The 24,706-nt window shown below is 37.8% G+C and overlaps 2 protein-coding genes across 4 annotated transcripts; both read left to right on the forward strand.

The window, feature by feature from the left end:
- Window positions 1-790: 790 nt before the first annotated feature.
- LOC103705354 (soluble inorganic pyrophosphatase 6, chloroplastic-like) lies at window positions 791-8,443 on the forward strand. Of its 2 annotated transcripts, none has more exons than XM_039115707.2 (5): window positions 791-1,270; window positions 3,876-3,976; window positions 4,091-4,272; window positions 4,849-4,947; window positions 5,906-5,977. In XM_039115707.2, exons 1-5 carry the CDS (start codon window positions 858-860, stop codon window positions 5,960-5,962), a joined length of 852 nt encoding a protein of 283 aa, XP_038971635.2. In that variant the 5' UTR covers window positions 791-857; the 3' UTR covers window positions 5,963-5,977. The 2 variants fall into 2 exon arrangements, with proteins under 2 accessions (XP_038971635.2, XP_008787242.2); XM_008789020.6 differs by lacking the exon at window positions 5,906-5,977 and adding an exon at window positions 8,181-8,443 and having other exon boundaries at window positions 792-1,270.
- Window positions 8,444-10,538: 2,095 nt separating this feature from the next.
- On the forward strand, window positions 10,539-24,244 carry LOC103705355 (cyclin-T1-3-like). Of its 2 annotated transcripts, XM_088704046.2 has the most exons (8): window positions 10,720-10,899; window positions 13,849-13,911; window positions 14,041-14,202; window positions 14,618-14,699; window positions 17,645-17,779; window positions 21,385-21,560; window positions 21,644-21,795; window positions 22,890-24,244. In XM_088704046.2, the coding sequence occupies exons 3-8, from the start codon at window positions 14,189-14,191 to the stop codon at window positions 23,852-23,854; spliced, it is 1,524 nt and encodes a 507-aa protein (XP_088560172.2). In that variant the 5' UTR covers window positions 10,720-10,899; window positions 13,849-13,911; window positions 14,041-14,188; the 3' UTR covers window positions 23,855-24,244. The 2 variants fall into 2 exon arrangements, with proteins under 2 accessions (XP_026659774.4, XP_088560172.2); XM_026803973.4 differs by having other exon boundaries at window positions 10,539-10,899; window positions 13,849-14,202.
- Window positions 24,245-24,706: the final 462 nt, after the last annotated feature.

The raw sequence follows: 24,706 nt of genomic DNA on the forward strand, positions 1-24,706 counted from the left end.
GGTTTCAATAGTTAAATTTTTATTACATATTGAACGATGAACTTTATTGATAGCCAAGCAGGAATTCCCATCATTAATATGGATGTTATTAGTAGTAGCATACATATAATGCATAAAGAATTTAATGTAAGCTCAGCTGCCATAGAGAAACTCTTATCATTAATACCTTATCCTACAAAATGCACAAGATGTATTTTTCTTTCTTTCCCCAACTATTCTTGAAATATAATGGAATAGTGTAATAGATTATAATAAGTAGAAGACTTCAATAACTAAATCTTTTTAGTATATTAAGAAATGAAGTCTAATTATAGTTGAGCAGAAATTGACATCATCAATACCAATATTAGTAATACCAGCCCGTGCATTATTCCTTTTTTTTTTTTGAAATGCAATATAGTATTATATAAATTATAATAATTAAAAGACTTCAATAAATATATTTTCGTTATATATTAAGGAATGAGGTTTAACGATGGCCTAGTACGAATGTTGTTAGTTTTTGTTGCATATTAGATAATGAATTTTAATAAAGGCCAAATACATATTCAATCTCCATTTTGAATATATATATATATATATATATATATATATATATATATATATATATATATATATATATATATATAATAGATAATTGATACAATAGAGAATTTTCTTAAATTTCTATCCAAGAGAGAGTGGGCTGAACTGTGTTTGAGTCAGTTTGTCAACTGATTTGGGGTCCACTCCCTCCCGGCCCGCTTGAACCCGGGCCTACTCCTCCGAAGGCCGTAGAGGCCGTGAAGTGACACGGCGTCAGTCCAAATCCCCAGCACATCCCCTCCTCCCTCCATTCCGAAACTTCCGGGCCCCCAATGGCCACGGCGGCCACGGCATCGGCCACCAGATTCGCCGCCGCCGGCGCCGCCCACGGATTCCGGTGGCGGACCTCTCCTCTGACGCACCGCGCTTTCTTCCCCAAGCGCCGGGTGGCCGCCCCGCTCCGGTCCCGGCATCACATCCTCGCCCCCGCCGCCCTCCAGAAGCCTGACGTCCAGATCAAGGAGGCGGGCCAGCCCGAGACCCTTGACTACCGGGCCTTCTTCCTCGACGTCTCTGGGAAAAGGATCTCGCCTTGGCACGACGTCCCCTTGCACTTGGGCGATGGAGTGTTCAATTTTATCGTCGAGATCCCCAAGGACACCAGCGCCAAGATGGAGGTGGCTACCGACGAGCCTTACACACCAATCAAGCAGGACACGAAGAAGGGGAAGCTTCGATACTACCCGTAAGATTAATTACACTTCGATATCTTCGTTCTTTTGTTCTACGGTTTTTTCGGCAGAAAAAAACTTGTTTTCTGGGTTAATATTGCTAGAAATCCGCTTTGGTTTAGTTTTTTAAGGGAAAGATTGTATGCTTGTGTTTATCGGTTGGCGATTATTTGATGTGAAGACTTCAAGACTTAACTTGCACGTTCTCTACCGTAATCTCTAGAATTGGAGATTGTATGGAATAATTTTTGTTTGAGAAATTTGAGAGAGAAGTTTGAAGTAGTAGAGAATTAGCTGCAAACAGGAGCTGAAGGTTTTAGTGAACTCATCGCAAGACATAAGATGATATCTATTCTCAGGTGTCCTTGTTACAAATTATGCCCTCAAGGTGGTGAATCCGTGAACTTCTCGGCCAATGTAGGTAGCGTAACTTTGCTCTTGAAGTGGGAGTTATGCTGATTTATGCTCTTAAACATATAATGCGGCAATCAAGTGATTCATTCACTCGTGGAACTTTTTATTTGAATAACGATATGGGGTGAGGTCTGATCATTTGAGTTGGCATCCATCTGGAAGTTGAGTGAAGTATTCATGCTATGACCATGTATGTGTGCCAAAGATTTGTCAATAATGTAAACTTTTAAATATTTTCTCAAGAAAAATTTTCCATGAGAACTTAGGTCAGTATATAACTAGGACATAGAGCTTAGAGCTTGAAATCGTTTAGAAAAAAAATTCTCAGGATGCATAATATAAAAACTGCATAATATAAAAACTTCACATATTTGGGCTTTAGATTTGATGATTGACAATTTTTATGTTCCATAAGACATTTATATGATAATCCATTCCGAAGAAATTACAAGAAGGTAATATAGATGAGAATCTAGGAAGTAGAGGTTTAACTAAGATCATGCCCTTAAAGCACAAACTCAAGGAGTTGAAATATTGGAGAAGATCTTCATCAAAAGAAATATTGGAGAAGACCTTAATATGGTCATGCAAAATTACCAGTCTTAAATTTTATAACCATTAACATGGTTGATGCTTGCTGGCATCATTAATGGGATGATACATTCATATCATAAATCATATTCTTAGAAAGTTGATATGGTGCTCGTACAGTTTTTTTTGGTTCTCCATATATATTCTCACTTTCTATTCTTTTCAAATGTCCGTAAACTTTATCATCTATATATTTGTGTTTTTGAAAACATGTACCCCTGCCGACCAGCCTTAGTTTAGTTGGTTGGCATCCTTTTTGACCTTTTTTTTGATACAACGGCTACTCATACTACTCTAGCGTGGGTACAACCATCAGAATCAAGAGAAAAAAATGACGAAGCGGTGGAGTAGTGGCCCTTTGGTGTGTCCAGAGGACCTCTTTAGAGTGTTGAGCAGCAAAGAAGGCAATCCAATCGGTGGCCTTGTTCGTCTCCCGGTACACATGTACGGTCTGGAAGGCGCTACAATCCTCCACCATTTAACGAATGTTGCAGAGTAGAGGGTTTCCATCCCCCTGCCCCTCTTTCCGTATCTATTCGATCACCGTGGCTGAGTCCCCTTCAAGAAGGATGCACTCAGTCCTTAGCACACGTCTCGCATAGGTGATACCCTTCCATGTTACCCTGAGTTCCGTCACTATGGCTGTCAATCCAACGATGCTTCGCCCCTCAGCGACAATCAGCCTTGAGTCATGGCTCCTGATCACAAAGCCCGCATCAGCTTTGTCTCCATCATCGGGGGAGAGCTCCATGTTTGAAACCTAGTGGTGGCATCTGCACCATATTTCTTAAAACAAAAAAAAGGCACCACTAAAGGTTTGTCTTTGTCATTTAGAATTTATTCTTTTATTAAGGAATGGTGAGAGCATAGATGACTTTAATTAACTTAGAATTTGGATTGATTGTATAGAACAAAGGGGGAGAAGTATGCAAAGTGGGGATAAAGTGGAGATATGCTTCTAGAATATTAAATATTGCTTCAGGCTGGTTACGCTTGAAGGAATTTATAATGGACAACAATAACTCCTAAAATATTCCATGTTAGGGTTGTTTGGACAATATGGAAGGTACATGAGTACATCAAGTCACAGCACTGATGAGAATGCTGATGCGAATAACTGAGAAGGATGGATTCAGAAATGGATGCACCAGATTAAGCTTAGGGATTTATTCCACAGAGGAGACATAATTGAGAACCAAATTAGCTGGTGTGAGCATGTCCCTCATGGCCTAAAAACTTCAACTGATACAAGGGCTCAAATTTGTTTAGTACAGTCAAGTAGGGTCAAAAAAAGAAAGGAATACCTAATAAAATCTTTGCTGAAGTTACAAAGTGGAATTGAAAATGCTTTCTTCGTTGATTCTGGTCATCACTAGAACAATGGCGGCCCAGTTATAAAACTTGCCCCCAATAAATAGGATTAATCTTTTTGATAATAATTATGATTGTACGTTAGTGTGTACCTTAATATAGTTTCTGTTGTTTAGAGCCCCTTGTAACTGAGAATTGCATGATTTGTTATGAAAGCGATCAGGCTTACCTGTAAAAATTGTATTTGAATAAGTTCGTGTTTCTTAGTAATTGATTGTTTCATTCTTTATGCATCACCCTCAGGTACAACATTAACTGGAATTATGGATTGCTTCCACAAACATGGGAAGACCCATCTTTTGCCAACTCAGAAGTTGAAGGGGCCTTTGGAGATAACGATCCAGGTCTTAGCATGTATTGCTATTTTCTTGAAATTGGCATTGCTTGGTCATTACTAAGGTGTAACTGAGTAGTAGGAAAACATGCAACTTCTTATCCTGATATATTTCCTTGTCCAGTTGATGTTGTTGAGATAGGTGAAACACAGGCTAAGATGGGTGATATTCTCAAAGTAAAGCCGTTAGCGGCTTTGGCAATGATTGATGAAGGGGAGCTTGACTGGAAAATAGTTGCTATTTCATTGGATGATCCTAGAGCTTTGCTTGTAAATGATGTGAATGATGTTGAAAAACACTTCCCAGTAAGCCTAATTCTCTCAACCATTATTCTTCTTAATTTTGGATTCTTCTGGATGTATGGCTTAGCCGCACAGTTTCACAGTCTTCAGCTGGTTGATTTAGTAGTTGGGACTCCTTGTCCTTTTAAGAACATGCGGGTTCAAATCACATGGTAAGCATTAAACAGTTTGGATTTGGATTTTATAACATACTTTTCTGCCTCGGATAAGATTTGAATGGTGAAGTTGGATAAAAAATTCATGCAATTAGTGGTTGTGGTCATAAAACCTCTGTTGATAACTAGGGGGCTATTCATCATACACCCTTGAATCACATGTCCTCCCACTGGCTTGTCCATAAGTATTATATGTGCAACTCATATTTCATACATTTGTTTCATAAGTATTAGATGTGCACGAGGATTAAACATTTTGATCTGCATGTTTTTACAACTACCACAGCAATTAATAGTGGAGGAAAAATTACATAGCATGTCTTGAATGCAGCAAAAGTGTGTTTAGCGAGAATACTGCAACTTGAATGACAATTCTTGATTTGATCACTCTTTGATTACTTTTGGATATTTGCCGTTGCTTCAGGGAACTCTTATGGCTATAAGGGACTGGTTCAGAGACTACAAGATTCCAGATGGAAAGCCTGCTAATAAATTTGGTCTTGGAAACAAAGCAGCCAACAAGGTAAACCTGACATGTTTTTCTTGATTTCTTTCTATACCATCAAACGCACACATTGCATGCTGCTTGTAGAATTTTAATACGCATGCGTGAGATATTTCGTTTTCTTGCCTTGCAAAGTGCTACAGCTCTAGGTTAATCTCTTTTGTATGGTTCAGTTTTTGTGTCTATGAGTTTTGATTGTTTTCCATGCTTTCTATTTTTATGCAATTCTTATTTGTTTTGTTAATCATTACAAATTGTACAAAAAATTGATTGCCAAAACAATAAATGTGTCAAGAAATTTGATTAGACAGTTGGTATGATGAGGTTTACTGTTGAGGAGATGGTTACAAACTCTTTTTAAGTTTTGTTATTTGATCAGGAATTTATGAGGAAAATTTGGAAAAAAGAGAGAATCTAGCATGACAGAGCTAGGATGTAGAAGGAACTTGACATAATAACAAGCTAGCATCTATCTGACAATTTTAAGTTAAATCACATTTCCTTTCAAAGGCATGAATGCATCAAAATTTCTTTGTGTGAGGAAAGTAAAAAAAAAATTACTTGTTGCAAAATGTTACAGAACTTCCAAACTATCAATAGACATATTTGTCTAGATATCCAACCAGCCTTACATTAACAAATTAAACTATCTAGTGATTTTTCTATCAATAGACATATTTTTCTATATTCATGTGAAGAGTAGGGTATAGTTACAAGCATTGATGTTACTTATGTATATTGTATAAGAGATACCTTTTAAGGGATGTCCTATCACAGAGAAGGGCGTACACTGTAACTTTGTGATGAAATCTGATGACAGTTTACTTGATAAGCTGTGCTTGTTGTGGCATTTTCTGTTCATAGATATGGTTTGATTGTTTTGAATCTGTAAGATGCATCACTGGTTGTCCCTTTGAAAATTTACATTCAGCATTTTTCAGCCATCTTTTGCTGAAGGATGATTCTTTATGCGCAGTTGGAAAATATGATTCAAGTTCTAGGCATTTTTCCAAGCTGTGGTAAGAGATACTAGATCCTTAGCTTATGTTAATTACTTTACAAAGAGAAGTGGGGTGCAATTGTGATGGCTGAGTGTGTGCTAGATCTCACCCCCTCTCCTGCATGCATGTGGGTGTCAGTGTAATTATCTGTTTGCCATCTTTCTGAGAGCAGCGGTTATAAGTTTAAATAAGGTTCAAAGGTCATGCTGGTCGGCAGCAAAGTCCCTTGAAGAACTTTAAGAATGGTCAGCGTATTGGAAAAACCTATAAAAGATGTCATGAAGCAATGAAACACACTTGCTTTGGTTTATGTTTAGGAGCGTAAAGTTGCCAGTTTCAAACTGGTTGCGAAGCTCGCAAATTGGAGATTGCATATTTCTAAATGTATTTACAGTTAGGTCCTCACTGTTAGAGCCTTACCTCTGGAAATCTTTGTTAGCTGATATTTGGTATGGAAAAATCTGGTATTTGTGCCCAGGGGTGCAAATAAACTGAGCTGCTCACAAGCAGCTTGAACTGGGCTGGCTAAGAGCTTGTTTGAGCTCAGCTCAACTAGGAAACAAGCTAAGCTCAAACACATTTCAGAGTTCAGCTCATGAATGGGCTGAGCCTGAACATCTGTCTTGTTGCTCGGTATGGCTCAAAGCTTAGCCAATCTGAGCTCGAGCAGGTTATGTTGAGCTCGGCTCGAGTTCGAGCCCATCTCAAGCAGCATGGTTAGAAACTGAACTGAGCCTGAGCAGCCTGATACTCAGCTTGGCTCAACTCATTTGCACCCTTATATTGATGCTTTAAGGACGAGAAAATTTCTCACCCTATTAACAAAGATTTGGCAGATTTGTTGTTATCTGATGTCAAGATATGATTTCTGTTTTCCATTGATTGGGGAGTGTTGGAGTTGCTTGTTGTTTGGCACCAGCTGTTTATCCTTTGATGAAATATTTCATGTGTGTTAGTCAAGGGTACGTGTAAGCCTTCTCCTAGTAAGTCTGTGCTCCACTTCTCCAAGAGTATTTTTCTTTGCTGCTCTATCCTCCTTATTTATGACATGGAAATATAGAATCATGTCTTGTCGAACTTCTTATCTCAAAGGTGGAGAAGGCTTCAATATTTGAGGCTAGAAAAGTACACTTTGTGGCGAACATTTAGGTTTACCATATTCCTGATATGAAGTTGTTTAGCAGTGGAGCAAGACTCCCACAAGAGTATTTGGGCATTCATTGTTGTACTATCTGAATACACAGGAGAATGAAGTTCAAATAATTGTGGACTGCAAACTGAATTCTTCCTTCAGTTGAAAGGAACAGTTTGAGTGATGATTTTGCTAGTTCTCTAGGAATCATCAGGAATGGCCTGGGGCAAATTGGCTTCAGAGCCAAAATGGTCTTAGTGGTTTTCAGGAAAGGGGAGGGGCAAATTGGCTTCAGTTGTGCAGCAGCCTTGGTGGAAAATGTTGCAATTAGATATGGACTGTTAGGAATTATTTAATGATACTCTCAAGTTCTAGGTGGGGTTTGATGCTGCTGCTAATTTAATATTTTTCATGTTATCATATAATTGGCCTGTTTTTTTTTCCTGAGTCCATTGGTAATCAAGATATTTGTATCCTATCTCAATAGGAGGAGCCTATAAAAATCACTCACATCATGATGAGGGCAATATTGCAGCAGATTGACCATCTCCCTGGGCAAGTGACATGACATAACAAAATGTTTGGGAGCCATTATTCCCCTAGGCTCTGATAATCTTAATAGATTGATATGGGTCGAGCTTGTTTCTGCAAATTATATCATAAGATGCATACTACTATCTAATCTAGAGAATGCTGATTATTTTAAGAGGTTCAGGGAAATCTAATATGTGCATAAACGTATTGTTGGCAAGCATTTTCATTTAATTACTAGGAGGTCCATGTTAGATCCCAAGTACAGTTTACAAGGTGCTTATCATCTTCTAATAACTAGGTGTTTCTTTTAATGCATCTACTAGGAACAAAGATGATTATATTTATTATTTCTACATGCCTGAGCAAGTAGGGATTCATGTTGTCTCATAACCAGTGCGTGATTATTCATTGGTGGCTGGACTTGGTGCCCTTACTTTCCAGCATTTGTTGTAAACTATTCATTTTGAATTTAATGTATACTCTTTAAATCTGGATGCTAATTCAAATGGGAAGCATTTTATTTATCTTCAAATGTATGACACACTATCCACTCATTGTATTCTTTTACTTCTCATTGTGAATAGGATTACGCGCTGAAGGTTATCACGGAGACAAACGAGTCATGGGCTAAATTAGTTAAAAGGTCCATTCCTGCTGGAGAGCTTTCATTAGTGTGAATGCTGTTCCAGAATTGACAATAAAAGGCTGTCAGATTTTTTCATAATTTGCTAAGCATTTCTAATATGCATCTGTAAATTTTGATTGTTTAACTTAAAAAAGTTTATGATGTGATTGGATAGTCTGGTACCATTATTGATATCATCAGACAATCAGCTCCTTTTTCTTAGTCTGCTGACTTTTCTGATGTTAAAGATTACAATTCCTATTTCCTAATCTTGCTGCTAATCATTTGAGTCATGTCATGCAAGAAGATTCTAATTTTCAGAACAGGATCACCAATTCTAGATCATCTCTGTTGTCCGCAGAAAAAATATTTTGTCATCAGAAAAATAATATTTTGTCATCAGAAAAATAATATTTTGTTATCTGGGCACTTCAGACAGCACACATTCATTACCCTCTGGTTTTCTCAAAGGGGAAAAAGGGCAAAAGAAAAGATTTAAATGTCTTTCTATTGAGTCATGCAGGTTCAGTTATCAATATCAGCTTTAGCTTTCTTGCTTTGCCATCAGGGCTAAATCAAATGAAGCGTATCAATTTTGAATTGAGCTCAAATGTGATGGCTTGGTTCTATTATGAGGCACTAGTTGCCGCTGTGTTATGCATGGGACAGAAAAACGGGTGGCTGTTTGAAGTCATGCCTGATTCAAAGATAGATGGCTGTAATTCTTTCTGATTGAAGATATCTTTCCTATCTGATTAAAAGTGTATTTCCATTAAAATTATTTGGTATAAGTTATTGTTTTTTCTGGTTGCACTTATAGATGTTTTTTAAGGAAATGACAAGATCCAAGTTTAAGAGGGAGTATTTTTCATGGAGGAGAAGGGGAAACCGGATCAGCTGAAGCTGGAACTGGACTTGCAGGGAAACAAACAGCCAAGAAAGCAAGGGAGAGAGAGTGCAGTAGTTGAGAGAGAGACAGGAAATAAGGGAAGCAAAGTGAACTTGGAGAGAAATGATAGAAGAGAAAGAAGAGAAATTTCCGAAACTTTTTCTTCTCCTCTCCTAGTTAAATGATGGGTTCTATTTTTTATTATCTCTCTTTTTTTCCTTCTTTTCTCTAGATCTCTCAATATATGGAGTACTTGTAGTCTCCTTGTTGGCTCTAAGGCCTATCTGTGACACAAAGGAGATACCCCTAATATCTCAACAATTCTTTATATTAAATATGATATCATACCGTTCTTCCAAAAAAAGCAACGTAACATTGTATTTTGGGATTTTATGATATCATAACTAAGTATTAATTGCTTGATGAAAATTCCATTGGAAGAGATTGTTCTTGCAAAGTCATATTCCAATGTATATACCTGACCAACAAATTTATAATTTTTGTTAATACGAAATAGTTTCAAGCTTAACTTGTGTGCTGTGAGAGGGAGAAATAAGAAAAGGAGAAAGAGATTCAAAGAATTCTATTTAAATAAAAAAAATCTTTCCTATCCTCCAATCACAAGCTATCAAACCCCTTATATGATAAGTCCTTGATAGGCTAGAAATTATAAAATCAAAATAACCTAAAATCCTCTAGAATATATTTCGACACTCAAGGATTGCACGGGTGAAAATTTGGAATAGTTCAAATTTATCTTGCCTGCAAAGGAGAAAAAAAAAAAAGCTAATGTAAATGATGAGATTCTATGTAAAAGTAATTAAATTTGGGGTTGAAATGTCATATTAATTAATAATTCACTAAGCTCCATCACAATTTAAATTACAACTACAATAGTAATTCAGTCAAGAATACCGAAAATTATGTTCATTCATGCAAATACTAAGCAAAATCATCTCTTCTAGTTGCCAATTATGGTAGTTTTTTAGGTATTGATTCGATCTTTTCTCAATGAAATTGATTGCTAATATAACTATATACATTTTTTTTAGAAAAAGCTAAATTGGCTATATTAAAATGTGCGGCTCTAGAATGTATGCTTTTATGCATTTTTGAAGAACCATAATTTTATGAAATACTATTGCATCAACTACTAGATTTTGCGACAATGTTCTGATTATTTGGTGGGTCATCAAGCCTTTCTACAAATAATTTTTTTTTCTTTTGCTTTAAGAAAGTATTTGCAATTTATTTTCAATAATCGCATTATTTCTTTTATTTATTGTTTGAGTGAGTTGATGCACCATGGACTTTCCTGATCTGGCTTATTTAAAGGTTTGAACTACGCAAAATCCTTAAACTTCCTCTTATTTATTTTACTGATATGATTATCTAATATATCCAGGTTATAATAACCCAGAATAATCCGACTTACAAAGACCCCAACGGCCACATACAAATATCCGTGCCGACTTTTTACAAACCCTAAACCCCTCAATCTTCTTCGACTTCGAGTTGGGCCGCTTCTCCTCTCCTCGTGAAGCACGTGCAGCTCGAGTGCCCCTACGCTGGTCGTTAGATTATTAGATAAAAAATCGCGCAAAGGAAAAGGGTGTGGCCGAGCCCCCTTTTAGCTCTCACACTCTCCCGATCCCGATCCCTTTGGTTTCTAGGGTTTCGTTGTACCGCCCCCTCTTCGATTCCGTCCACCAAATCTTTTCGCTGGGGTTTCGATCGGAAGGCAGAGGGCATCGGCTTGAGGGCGGATTTCGATCTTCTTTTGAGCAAGGTATGCTTTTCTCCTCCGCCGCCCTGCTTGTTCGAGCCAAGATCGGTTTTGGATGCAAAGAATGGTTTTATCTCATCCGGCGGCATCTGAAACCCTCTCTTTTCAGCCTTTTCCGTTAATTCTCTCGGCCAAAATTGATTTTTAGGGTTTTACTTGTTGGGAATAGGTAAAATTTCATCTCGTGATGTGTGTTCTTTTGATATCTGATAACTTCTAGAAATCAAGGAAAATTAGGGATGGAACACTTTATGTAATAATCTTTATAGTATCTGGTTGTAGTGGCTGAACGAAAGGTTGCAACTATGGATTACCATCAACATTAAGCCTAGGGATGTTTTTGGGGACGGTGCCTTTGCTTTGTTTTTTTTAACCTTTTTTTTAACCTCTCTTTTGGTTGTTATTGTTCTTCTCATCACAGGTCAGATGTAAAGGATTGGGTGAAAACTCAAATAGTTTTCCACTCTTAGATGCAACCGCTTTTTTTTAAAATTAAACGAAAACAAGGAAGAGAAGGTGATAGTTGGGTTTTTTTTTTCAGTCATAGCGTGTATTGTTGAAAGATTTTTTGGTTTTATGCGTGCCAGTGGTTTCTAATCTCTTTTTCCTCAAGTTTGTGTATCCGTGTCTTCTTTCTCCTTGCCTTCTCTCTATATCTTCATTAGTTGTCAACCATTTAGATATATCAATTCTCCAGGCTGATCAGAATTTGAATTAGATTGCACTGTAAGTTATCCTTGAATATGACTGGTCTGGGTTAAGTACTTGTTATCCCGGCCTTGCAAGAACTGCTCTATGTGCCACTATGGAGAATTTTGAAGTCCACTAACAACATCATTAAAAATAGAAGTGGAGGGCTGATCAGAATTACCTCTCTTGAGATCACTGATTGAGATTTGGATGGCTTCAAACTTCATGGACATATCTTGTTTTTTTATATCAGACATCTGCTTCCCATGTCTCCAACAGTTTTTGCATACCACCAGCATTCCGTTTCAACTTGTCAATTGCTCGATCAACTGGTTGCAATTGCGCTTCATATCGTTGGAGGCTCTCATCTTGTTCTGCATTATTACCATTGCTGCACCTTTTGAAAAGACCATTGGTGTAGGATCTTTTGACACTCGATACTAAATCTTATGTAGTCTCTTAGGAATCAAGATCAGCAGAAATAGGGTTCAAGTCAGATCTTAGATCTGAATTTTCTAGGATTCAAGAGAATTTCTCCATTGCTAGTAACAAAAGTCAGATGATATCTCAGATCTGAATAGCAGTTGATTACTGATATAAAAGCATTGGAGGGGAAAATAGCAATAAAGAATAATGAGAAGTGAGGAGAGAGAGATTAGAGGAAGAAGAAAGAGAGGCCTGTGGTCAATTTACTTCTCAAAATAATTTTGCTACATACAATTTTTGAGTACCGCCCCAACAGCTGGCCACTAATTCCTACTCCAATTAGGACTCCTAACAGAGGAGTAAAGATAGAATAGGACAGCCGATCAAATCCCCTTTATTAAAAGCCTAAACTTTCTTTCTCTAAATACTGCTTATCAGCTTCTGTTACCTATAGCATAAACAGTACCCAGGGACGGTAGCGACCACCTATTTGTAAGAAAAATTACTAAGCACCTATTGGATGTCCAATACTAATTATTTGGGCTTCCATTACATCCTAAAAGGACTCCTAAAATCCCTCTTAATAATCAGAAACAAATATGTTAAATGCTTGGTATTGGCCTTTTCCTGGGCCCATAATGGTTGGTCCTTCTGCCTTGTCCTTCTGCTCCTTGGCTGCTTAGAGATGCATCAGAGGGTGTGGGCATTGCTGACCTCAGTTTTCTAGGTAATTTCACAGGGTTTTCTTCTTTTTTTTTGTGTTTGAGGGGTGGACTTGTAAGTTTATACTCTCTTGGATCCCCATAGAGACTACAACTCACTGGTGGTCGATTTTAGGCAATTTTCCTTTTTATTTTAGCGCTTGAGCTAGCTAACCAGTCCCACTTGTTCTAGCTATCAAATATATGGGGCTAGCCAACTTATTTGAGGAGATTGCTTACTTTTAAGGACATACAGATGCCAAATCTGTCTCATGGAAGAGAGGAGGCATCTCTTTCTCTATTTGTGTGCCTAAAAAGAAGTAAAGGAGAGAGTAGGAAAGAAGGAAAAAGAAAGGACATTAAATATGAACAATAAAAAATATAATAAAATAGGAAAAAAAGAGTGTTGGGTCATTCAACTAGCTGGCCGCCCCTTCTCAAAGTAGCTCTCCAGGAGCTGTTTTATCTCTTTTGATTTTGATGATGAGCCATATCATTTGTAAGATTTACTTTCGTGTCATGTAAGGTTTTTTAAGGCAGAGAAGAGCAAGTGCAGAGTATTTGAGGCAGTATTTTGTACTGTTAAAAAAATAAAGCAAAAACTAGTTCTTCTTTTTCAACCTTCTTTGTCTCGGTTGTTTTGCTATTTCCAGAATTTTCAATAAATAACAGAAAATTTTGTTTTTTTAAAGATAAACTCAGTTCTGAAATAAAAGATCTGTTCATTTTCAAAAGTCTGACCAAGGATAATAGTATAATACTGTATCTTCAATTCAATAGATGATAATAATCTGGCTGCATCAATCTCAGAATTGATTTTAGAAACTATCAGATGTTAGAGACAAGTGGGAAATGAAGTTGTACGCTAGTTGCAATTAAGTTTAATATCAGTTAATGTAGTAACCAAAATACAGTGACAGATCCTTGCTTATCCATTGGTTCTAGTGTTGTGTCGTATATTTAGAACAATAAGTTATCTGTATCTTGGATGTCTTAAACATGGATGTGCAAGGCCTTGGATATGCTTAAAAATAATACGACCATGTACAACAATCTTCTGCCTGCTTTAAATTCAAATAGTGCTGGTAGTATTACTTGCACAACTCTTGTACTGAATGTGTACTATTTCTTGCAGGAAACTGCTCTTGCTTTCATTTGCGTGACCAGTTTACATTATTAAACAATACTATAGAGCAAGGCAAGTCAGCATTTTCAGTCTAATATAATTGGTGAACAAAATCCATATGGCTGGGGCTGGCATATTACCAGGAGACTCTTCACAACATGGAATGGTGGAAAGTAGTCCTTATAGGTTATCTCATGACAGGCATGAGGAAGATAACTATACTGGTTCCACTTGGTATTTTAGTCGGAAGGAAATTGAAGAAAACTCGCCATCTAGGAGAGATGGCATTGATCTGAAGAAAGAGACGTATCTTCGCAAGTCTTACTGCACATTTCTGCAGGATTTGGGCATGAGACTCAAAGTGTAAGTTCCCACTTGCCTTTTTTTTTAATCTTTTCAAAGTCATATTGCACATTTCTGCAGGATCTAGCCATGTCTCCAAGTGTTAGTTGCCCCACTTATTTCTATGTGTTTCTTTGGTCTTTTGTTGTCCAAATTACGAGTTCAACCTCTTTATGAGATTTGGATCTTCATTCTTTTTCTTTGAAAGACAAGATGGTTACTGTTGCTATCAAGTCATGGACAACCTGAGACTTAAGCTCTGAGTATCTCTTATTGGCAGTTAAAGTTGTTATATACTTGTATGATATTTTCACCATATCAAGTTCTCTACCTGTTTCAGTAAATTGATTTTGTCAAGTATTACCAATCATTTTTAACTCTATTTGTCAATTTTATGCCCATAGTATGACAATGATTGCTTATTTTTGTGATGCAGACCTCAAGTAACAATAGCCACTGCAATTGTATTTTGTCATCGTTTTTTCCTTCGCCAGTCTCATGCAAAAAATGATAGGAGGGTAAGTATCGGTTGCTTTATAAAAAATATATGTGGCTATCAATATTTGGATGCACAAGTAATTTTTCTTTCTTTTCAAACCATAACTGCTTATATGTGTGTGTGTGTGTGTATTAAACTTTTGCAAGCAGTGTTATCTGTTAGTGTATATAATCCAGAAGCATTTGACTTCTTGTGTAGCTTTCAATCTGAAATTCAGAATATGTAGCTGAGTAACCATTCTTCTATACTATGAAAAATATTATCATCTGTACCTTTTCTGCAATGATTCCTTAGGTTACTTTTTTCTTACTAGACAAAGTACCCTACTGCTATGTTTGTAATATTTTTCTCTTAAATCCTGTTTTCATCAAGGTAAAAGGTGCCAGTCCCTATATTTAGTTATGGTATGCAATTATTCTTTTCAAATGAGTTAAAACTTGCACCTTTTGTTTCTATTTAATAAATAATAATGAGTATCATCTTGCTGTGAAGCACAGAGACAGGACATGAGATATGGATCTGACATGATACAGAAACATCGACATGGCAACTTCCAAAAATTAGAATATGGACACATCAAAACATGACATTAAGTAAATAAATTAGTTTACATTGATAACGATGTCGTACATGATAAACATTACTCGTTTAGTTTTTTTTAGAAAAAAACTCTATATAGTTCTAGGTTTCTCTTTTTCCTCATGACTCCTTTAATCTCTTGGTTAGAGTGTTCAAAAACATGACATTGAGTGGATAAATTAGTTTACATGGATAAGTATAACATACATGACATACATTAATAGTTCTAGGTCTTCTCTTTTTTCCTCAAGAGTGCACATGATACTGAAGGGTGAAAGGGGTTTTATTTACCTTAGCAGCATAGATTCAGTTTTTGAACCTCCTTGATGCCTCCGGAGAAATAAACTAGCAACCGTCAAAGTATTTAGGACATTTCTGGAAACATCTAGACTATGTAATTGCCATATATATCACTTTTTTCTTTTGAAATAAATAATCTGGTACTAACATAAAAGTATCCGATATGTATTGGGCCAATTGTTGGTGAAATGCAATGTTTTGTATGTTGCAACATTTTAGCTTGCATCATCTGTGACTTAGAGCTTACGTCCATGCATGTTATGTTTTAAATACTTCTAGACTTGATGTATATTTGATTATTGCATAAATTTGCAATTGACAACTATAGTGTATTTATGCTTGACACCTTGTATCTACGAACTTCATATTTGTTCTTTTTTAATGTATACCTATCCTAGTTCACACCTTTTTGCCTAGTTATTGTGAAAACTTTTTATTTTAGTTAAAATTTGGCAATTGTATGTTGAGGAAACAGTTAATATCATCATCGTTATTATTATTGGTAAGTAACAAGGTTTGTTATCTCGATACCGGATCCGTATCGATGTCACACTAGCACAGTGTTGGTACGGTATGGTATGAAATTTTTTTGGCATACCGAGTACTGGTGCGGACTCGGTACGCCTCGTACCGCCCAGTTTGGGCCAGTAGGGCATACCTTGGTAAGTAACTTTAACTATTATTCACTATGCAAGGAAGTACATACAACTACCCAGATGCAGGCAAGTGATCACAAAAATGCTGCTAGCGAGCCAGGCAAGACAAAACCACTGACCACCATGAACACCCAACCCAAATGTATGTAGCCAAAGTTGTTTAGAAGTCACATGCACATACGAGCAAACCATGTAGAGCCACAACTCCCCCACATTGAAACAGACAAATAAAAGGCCAAAAGGGTGCATTGTGGCAATCCCAGTGCACATAGGACATACTGGTGGGTGTCCCTTTTTTTTTTTTGGGGGGGGGGGGACACAGCTAAGAAGGAAGGTTTTGAATGAAGGCCCATGAGGGCGCCAGCTCTCCGATGACACCAGCATATATGATGATGACCACAACCATTGTACCAGAATCCAACTCTCGAAAAGACAATCAAACACCCACAGAGCGTGGTTCCCTGAAGAATATGGCACCCAGCTGGCTGGAGTTGCTGTGGTAGCCTGGTCAAAGACCATTCTAGTAAGTGGACCCTTAGAAGGCTTGTTGTGGGCTGGCTTGTTTTGTGTGCTGTCTGGATGACAACATATGAGGCTGCCCTTGCTTGATTGAACACCACTCGGTGCGCAGCCATGTCTGCACTGGCAGGGACCTGTAAAGCTGATGTCGATGTGGTCTGCCTGCCTGCCAGCACTGGCAAGTTGTGTGGTCGTTGCATACCCAGTGGAGAAATGCACGATGCTGAGGCAGAACAGGGACCGTCCTGGAAAGCTTGCTAACAAGCTTGCCCACTGAGTGGGTTTGGCGGTTAGCCAGTTGGTCTATGATCATTGCCTGAGGCCACATGTGGCCTGTTGAAGCCCCTCGGTCTATCCTGGTCGCTAGTGTCAGGTGGTGGCAGCAAGAGGGAGCCAATGTTAACATTATTTTCTGTCTTTTTCTTGTATCAATTTGAATCCGCACAAGCTAAATCTTCTTATATCTCAATGATTCTCACTTGGCTTTTGTTCTTAAATTGTTTCCTTATTTCCTATAAATCGTATTAGATGTCTTGCTTAAGTTATGATTTACTATGAAACTTCCATTGAATGGAGATGCTATAATTTCATCATATGGGCAAACACTTTCAATCAGCTCGAGGGATATGTCTGCAAAAATTATACGTTTTTCACTTTCCTATATTAATATGGCAATTATGTGATTCTAAGCACTTTTCAGTTATTTTGTTGTTTGGGTTTCTAGTTTCTGCCTTGATGTTAATGATATATTGTATGTCTGTCTTTTTTCCTCTATTTGTTACTTGAACATTTAATTAATAAGAGCTGGTTCAGATAAGGGATTGGAGTTCGAACTGAAACATATACAGTAGATTGTTCTGTGTTTTTGATCAATACTGATGCTTAGTGTTCACACATATATGATTTGCAGACCATTGCTACTGTTTGCATGTTTTTGGCTGGAAAAGTTGAAGAAACCCCTCGGCCTTTAAAGGATGTTATTCTTGTTTCTTATGAAATTATCCATAAAAAGGATCCTGCTGCTGTTCAAAGAATCAAACAGAGGGTAATATATCTCCTTTTCTTTGTTCCACTTGTCATTAATTTTTTCTTTGTTTTTTATGTTGTTTGCCATTCTTGCCTTTAGTACTTTATTTTACGATGGATATATTTTTCACTTAAAAAATGGTATTAAGTGATTCTTATTTTGTAACTTGTTCGCCCTTTTTTAGATTTGTAATTGTATTGGATTGAATAAATTAATGGCAATGAAACATATGCTGAGATAATTAGTGATTAAAGTAGGAGTGCCACAATCAACATGCAGTGCAAATTGAGTCTTGTATTGCCTAATTGCACATGGTATTGGCTTGTAATTTTATATGCACGGATCCTATGTTTCCTTACAGAGCAATATCATGAGTTACCTCTAATGCACTTTTGTCTCTATAGTAGTCTTTTGGTTGTTTATTTTAACCTAGAAGAATTTTTAGATGCACAGCTTTACAATGGTGCCATCTTCCACTTCTTTGATTCATTTACCCTGGAGATGCTGATTTGGCCTTCATAAATTTCATCTTGCATGCCATGAATGCTATTGGAAATGACAAAGGCCCGAAGGTCTCTTGAATTTAATTGGCTTAGTCACCTTCTCGAAGAAACCATGTGAAAGACAACGGATGCTACATGGACTGTATTTGCCCCATGATCCTTTTCGAGATTGTGTTTGGCTCCCATCTTTTACTTATGTTTTCTGTGGTAGTAGAAATATTCCATACCAGGGAAAGGATATTAAGACATAATGGAGTATTGGTCATAAAATTGATCTTCTCTTGATATAGGACTTCTTTTATTCTATATTTTCAGTCCTGCTACCAATAATTTCCATTGTTTATATGTATAGGGCTTACTCTTGTTCCCGGTACATGTTATCATTGTCTTCTTCTTCTCTCTCTATGTTTCTCTTTTATTTTTTAAGAGAAAGGAGATTAGGTCCTCCTTAGGAAAGTGCAACATGTAGCATCAATATACAAAATATACTATTGCTCTCTAGTATAGTTAAATTCCCAATTCTCACAGCCATTCCTCATGGACAAGCCGGTTTCCCCTGCTTGATCAGCTTCTCTATAAATATGGTAGTATTAAAAGAAGAAAGAATCTTTACCCAAAAAAGAAGAAGAAGAAAGAATCAAGCTAAGGCACCAAATGTCCATGAGGCAAAGATGGAGACTTTTGCTTCCCATAACCATTGCCTCATGGACAAGCCATTCCTTTGCTTGATTAGCTTCTCCATGAATATTGGTAGTAGTAAATGAAGAAAGACTCAAGCTAAGGTGCCAAATGCCCATGAGGCAAGGATGGTGGGGAGTCTTTTGCTGGTCTCTAGAATATAACCAAGTGACTAACATAGGGGACTCTCCTTCCACCCAAAAGTCGTGGCCTAGAATCATGTAATAGCCATTTTAATGCATCCCCACATAATTCTGCCATAAAAACTCAATGGCAAGACAGCTTGAAACCTGCAGCCATAAGGGTGACACCTTGCTCATGTCTGATAATGAAACCTGCTTCAGCATAATTAGTTGGAACACTTCCATCAAAATTTATGGACATCAGCAAATAGTAAGAGGAGAAGGAAGGCAGCTAGCAACCAATGGTCCCAAGAGAGTCATAGAAGCCAGAAGACTAAGAGAAGATGGTGAATATTTTGAGATTGAAAGCAGTTCTTTGTGCAAAGGTAAGAGCATGTCTAAGAACTATTACTGCAAAGGAGACTGATGATAAAAAACTTGATATGCATGCCAAATGCTTTGAGCAGTATAGCTAAAGAGAACTGCTAGATCTGATTTTTCCGAGTGAAGGACCAGACTTGACAGTAGAGGTAAAATCAGACTAGCTATACCAATAGAAAGTGATGCCTAATGCATTCGCAAGTTCAGGTCAAACCTCCTTGGAGTATGGACAACCCATAAAAACATGTTGGAGATTCACGGTTTCACCAATGCAATGACTGCATCCCATTTGAACATCGAGGTCTTTAGAGGCAAGAGTGGTGGTAGTTGGCAATCAGTCCCACACTAATTTCCAAGGGAGTAGTTGCATTCGAGGGCCTAGGTTTAATTTCCACACCAATTTTAAACATTATGGTGTTGATGCTGATGGATCTGAGTGATAAACATCTTGAACACTGACCTGCCAGTGATGAAAAAAAGCCCTAAGAAAGTTTGTCTTCTCAATTGCCCAAAGATAGAGGAGTGGGGGTGATTATGTCCATAATTTCAAGCAAATGCGGAAAAAATGAATATTCTGCCAACTATCATGAGTGATCAGGTCAGCCATCATAAGAGAATTTGAGATAAAAGAAGAGTTGAAGGTTGTTGATGTTTTGCTGAGGCAGCGACAATCATCTATGACCTAGAATATAGATTTGTTTGCGAGTGCCAGTGACCCATTGGGAAGTGGCAAATAAATACTCACAAATATCTTGCCATGCCCAAGAACAATGGTGGAGCATTTTTATGCATCCCAAGAGACAAAAATAACTTTGAAGCCACAAAAGAGACCCATAAATTATTCATCTCCAAGCATGATCCACCTTCACCGTAGTTGCAGGAATCTTCTGCTTAGGATGCTGCACTGGCTTTGGAGTCTCTTTGGAAACTCTTCCCACACGTTTCCTGATTAAAAAGATTTCAGTAGGCCTACTACTCCCCACCCACACCCTAATCTGCTCTTGCACTTGCCCTTGCTTTTGTAACTAGGTCTTGCAATGGTAGCCAAGAGTGTGGTCTTAGTTCTTCATAGATTGGGGATATGAAGGCCACAAGGCGTTATGAGTAGTAATTCCATCCTAGTGAATTAGATGAATACCTTGACTAGTGTTATGAGGAGTAGCTCGTAGAAATTCTTCACAATGCGATCGTGATGGTTTATGACTGAAATAGGGATAATGAATTAACCATAAGAGGTATATAGTGGAGGACAACATTTATAAGAATAACCTTCCCAACCATTTCCAAGAGCTAAGATGCTCTTCCACTTTATCAATTGGAAAACTGAAATCCTTTCTCTTTGAACCTGCACCTATTGTAGGAATACCAAGTTATTACCAAGGACAAGGAAACAAGTTAATCTCCAACTACCTAACAAGTTTTGTGTGCACTTACGAATTCTTGGAAGGAACGTGATAAATTGGTCAGTCAATATTAACCTTTTGTCCAGACATTTGATGATAATAATCAATAGACTCCATAAGTCTTGTTGATCAATGTTAGCTTTGGAGAAGAGGAGACAGTTATTGGTGTATAAAATATGAGATTGTGGAGCTCAAGGGCCTAATGAATTCTAGATAAGGTACCTGCAGCCACCTTAGAGTGAAAGGACCTGTAAAGCATGTCGGAGTAGATGATAAGTAAATAAAGTGATAGCGGACATCCTTGTCGAAGACCAACCAAAGATGAGAAGAAATTAAAGGGGCTCCAAATATAGAAAATCTTGGGTTACAAATACAAACACATAATCCAATAATTTCATTTAGAATGGAAATCAAAATGGTTTAGAACCTTCTTTCCAAAACCCCACGTCATCCTATCATATGCCTTCCCTGTATCAAGCTTTTTACCATCATAGCTTCATGTCAAGTGTGGTAACATTTAACATTACTCTTTGCAGGAAGTCTATGAGCAACAGAAAGAACTTATTTTAATCGGAGAGCGGCTGGTACTTGCAACTCTTGGTTTTGATCTGAATGTGCATCATCCATATAAACCCCTGGTTGAAGCAATAAAGAAGTTTAAGGTTGCTCAAAATGCCCTTGCACAAGTTGCTTGGAATTTTGTCAATGATGGGTATGCTAAAGCTACTTTTTCTCTCTTTTCCAATTATAATCCTCAATATGTGTATTTATTGCACACTGGAAAGGGGTGTGCAGGCTGCGTACTTCGCTCTGCCTGCAATTTAAGCCCCACCATATTGCAGCTGGTGCCATCTTCTTGGCTGCTAAGTTTCTGAAAGTGAAGCTTCCGTCTGATGGTGAGAAGGTTTGGTGGCAGGAATTTGATGTTACCCCACGACAGTTGGAAGGTTTGTTTTTAGACAGAGTGATCAACAAAAATATTATATAGATTTTTCTATATTTACTCCTGTTTGTACAGTTTGAATTTTTGTGTGGGTTAGGCTGGTTTTTTTTCCCCTTTTAGTTTGCAAGATTGATTTTGTGTGTGGAAACCTTTTATCAATTTTGATGAGTATCTGACACCTACTTTTGGCTGTAAACATATCTTAGAGGACTTTGAGATCATCTCTAATTTGAATCTGTAGATGTGGTATATGCAGAGGTGATCCATAGATGACAGACCACAAAGGGGTGTTTATATGCCTGGCTAGGATATCCATGTGGCATTCTGTTTGTGGATTGGATGACTGATGGAATGATTTGTTCAAGGTGGTACAGGGAAGACCAGAATTGAACTCAAGAGTACTACACATCAATATGAATACCACCTGCCCCTCAAAAGCTGGTTTTGGTACCTGCAAATCTTGGGATTGTGGGCTCATCTGCTTCCTTCACCTATCCTCATCTAAATTACAAAAAAAACCTTATATTCTCCATATATTCAGAGTAATATGGACATAGGAGCTAGGTGTCCAACATCACATAAATAAATATGGTGAAATAAGCTGCTATATGTAGATATGTCACACATGCATGCTGCATGTTCCTCTGCATCTGCCTTTGGCCACTTGTGCACACACAAACACCTACATTTTGTTCGTCAATGCAACTCCTTATCCGTTTGCTTCTCCCATTTGTCATTTTCTTATTTGAGATCTGCGTCTTTTTTCAGAAAAATTCCTTCTTCCCTTTTTTTCAATGGTCGCCTTTATTCATTTCTGAAATTATTTAGAACAGCATTACCTCTATATGTGCTTCTCTGCATAGCCACTCACTTTCATTCATGGCTACTTTCACAGTTTGTGAGTGCCAAAAATTTACTTGACCTAGCATTTTGCAAATGTTTAATTCTCTGAATTTTTTCCCTTTTCTCCATTTCTGGTCCCTTTCTCTTTTTTTTTTGCGTAAGATTAAATTATTGATCTTGAGGTGCTTTTTTAATATTTTTTATTTTATTGTTCTGTTACATTTTATGCTTAGCTTTGAAATTGTCTGCTTTCAGAGGTTAGCAATCAAATGCTGGAATTGTATGAACAAAACCGCGTGACGCAGCCACCATCCCATGGGAGTGAAGCTGAAGGGAGCTCTGCCAGTGGGGTCAATCACCAGACTCCAGCGAAAGCTCCAGCTTCTATGGAGGAGTCCCCTTCACAAAGTGGTTGCTGTCAAACACCAAACACTGCTGGGATGCAGAGTGCTGCCCCAACAAGCTCATTGGCTCGCCCTGTGCCTGATCAGTTGTACCCTGATAGGCAAAATGGGGCCCAAAGGGTTTTGCAAAATGATATCAAAGACCATCGGAACAACAAGCAAAGAAGTGGCCTTCATGACCATAAAATGGAACCTGGACTGGTGGATCATCGGTATCATGAATCAGGGAATATGGCAGAAGCTGGAAACAGCAGGGCCAATTATGGGTCTGAGCGTCCAGTAGAAGAATCCATGTTGCCTGTCACCGGCAGTGAAGGTCCCAAAGGTTACTCTCAAATGGATGCTATAAACAAGATAGACAAAGACAAGGTGAAAGCCGCTTTGGAGAAACGGAGAAAGTCTCGTGGTGATGTTGCTAGGAAAGTGGATCTGACGGATGAAGACGACCTCATTGAGAGGGAGCTGGAACATGGTGTTGAATTGGCAGCTGAAGATGAGAAGATGAAGCAGGAGAGAAGGCATGGCTGGGTAAAACCTTCCTACAGACAGGAGCCTCCGAATCTGGATCATATAACTGAGAATGGATTCCATGGAGCTGATAAGGCAAAGGGGAATGCAGAAGAAGGGGAGCTGTCACTGGATAGTCAGGAGCTCCATTCTCCAGAGCCTAGGAGCCAGAAGAGGAAAGCAGCTAGCCCACATTATCATGGGTCCTCTGCAAAGCACCGAGTTACTATCGATGATTCGTGTGTGGTGGGAAGATTTGAACGTGTTGAGAGAGATCATAAAAGGCTAAGGCAGGAAAATCAGGTCTGATGTTTGTATAATTGTGGAAGGGAAGGGATCCAACTCGCAAGGTTCTCACTGAATAGGAGAAGATGCTGGGCTGTTACAATTTTTGCCTGTATTGTGATTTGTCTCAGGATGCTGGAATATAATTTCATTGTCCATGAATATGCTTGTGCAGATTGGACCGGCCGGAGAAATTATGAAATTTGTACAGAAGTCTTAGAAACTCGCCTGTGCAAATTTTGATAAATTTTATTTATGGTCGTAGAGATGTGTCTTTCTTCTTCTTTGCTGTCGATGGGAACCCATGAAGAGCAAAAGTTGTAATAAGTAAACATCCAATTTGGTAAATCTTTAGTGATGTATTTCTATATATTTATGAAAAATTAAATGCCATATGGTCCAAATTTCATTTCATGTTAACTATCTGTAATTTGTTTAATTTATGATTTTAAAATTGGAGGTCGGGTTTTTGGTGCAATGGCAAGGTGGTTGCATTGTGACCAACCTGTTATGGATTTGATGGATGGCTATATTACCATCAAAATTAAATGAAGAAAACAAACTTGATATCTATTTTAATGCTAATAAGAAATGATTGGATAAAGGAAAGCAGTTTTTACTTACAGATCTCTCTGATTATGGAAGATAAACTCTAATCAGAAAAACTTTGGAATCGGTAGAAGCTTTATTGAATGAAAAGCTAGACAGAAATAGCTTTATGCTGTGCAATGTAATGTCTACATAGTAAATTACACTATATGTGAAAAAGAAATCATTTGATATATATTTTTATTTCCAAACCTATAGATTTATCGTGGAATGATTATGGTGGTTTATTTGTACTCTCTCTCTCTCTCTCTCTCTCTCTCTCTCTCT

This window comes from Phoenix dactylifera, chromosome 9, assembly GCF_051530095.1.
Source record: "Phoenix dactylifera cultivar Ajwa chromosome 9, Ajwa_hap1_PhDact_Kaust_v1.1, whole genome shotgun sequence".
In the NCBI taxonomy this organism is placed as follows: Eukaryota; Viridiplantae; Streptophyta; class Magnoliopsida; order Arecales; family Arecaceae; genus Phoenix; species Phoenix dactylifera.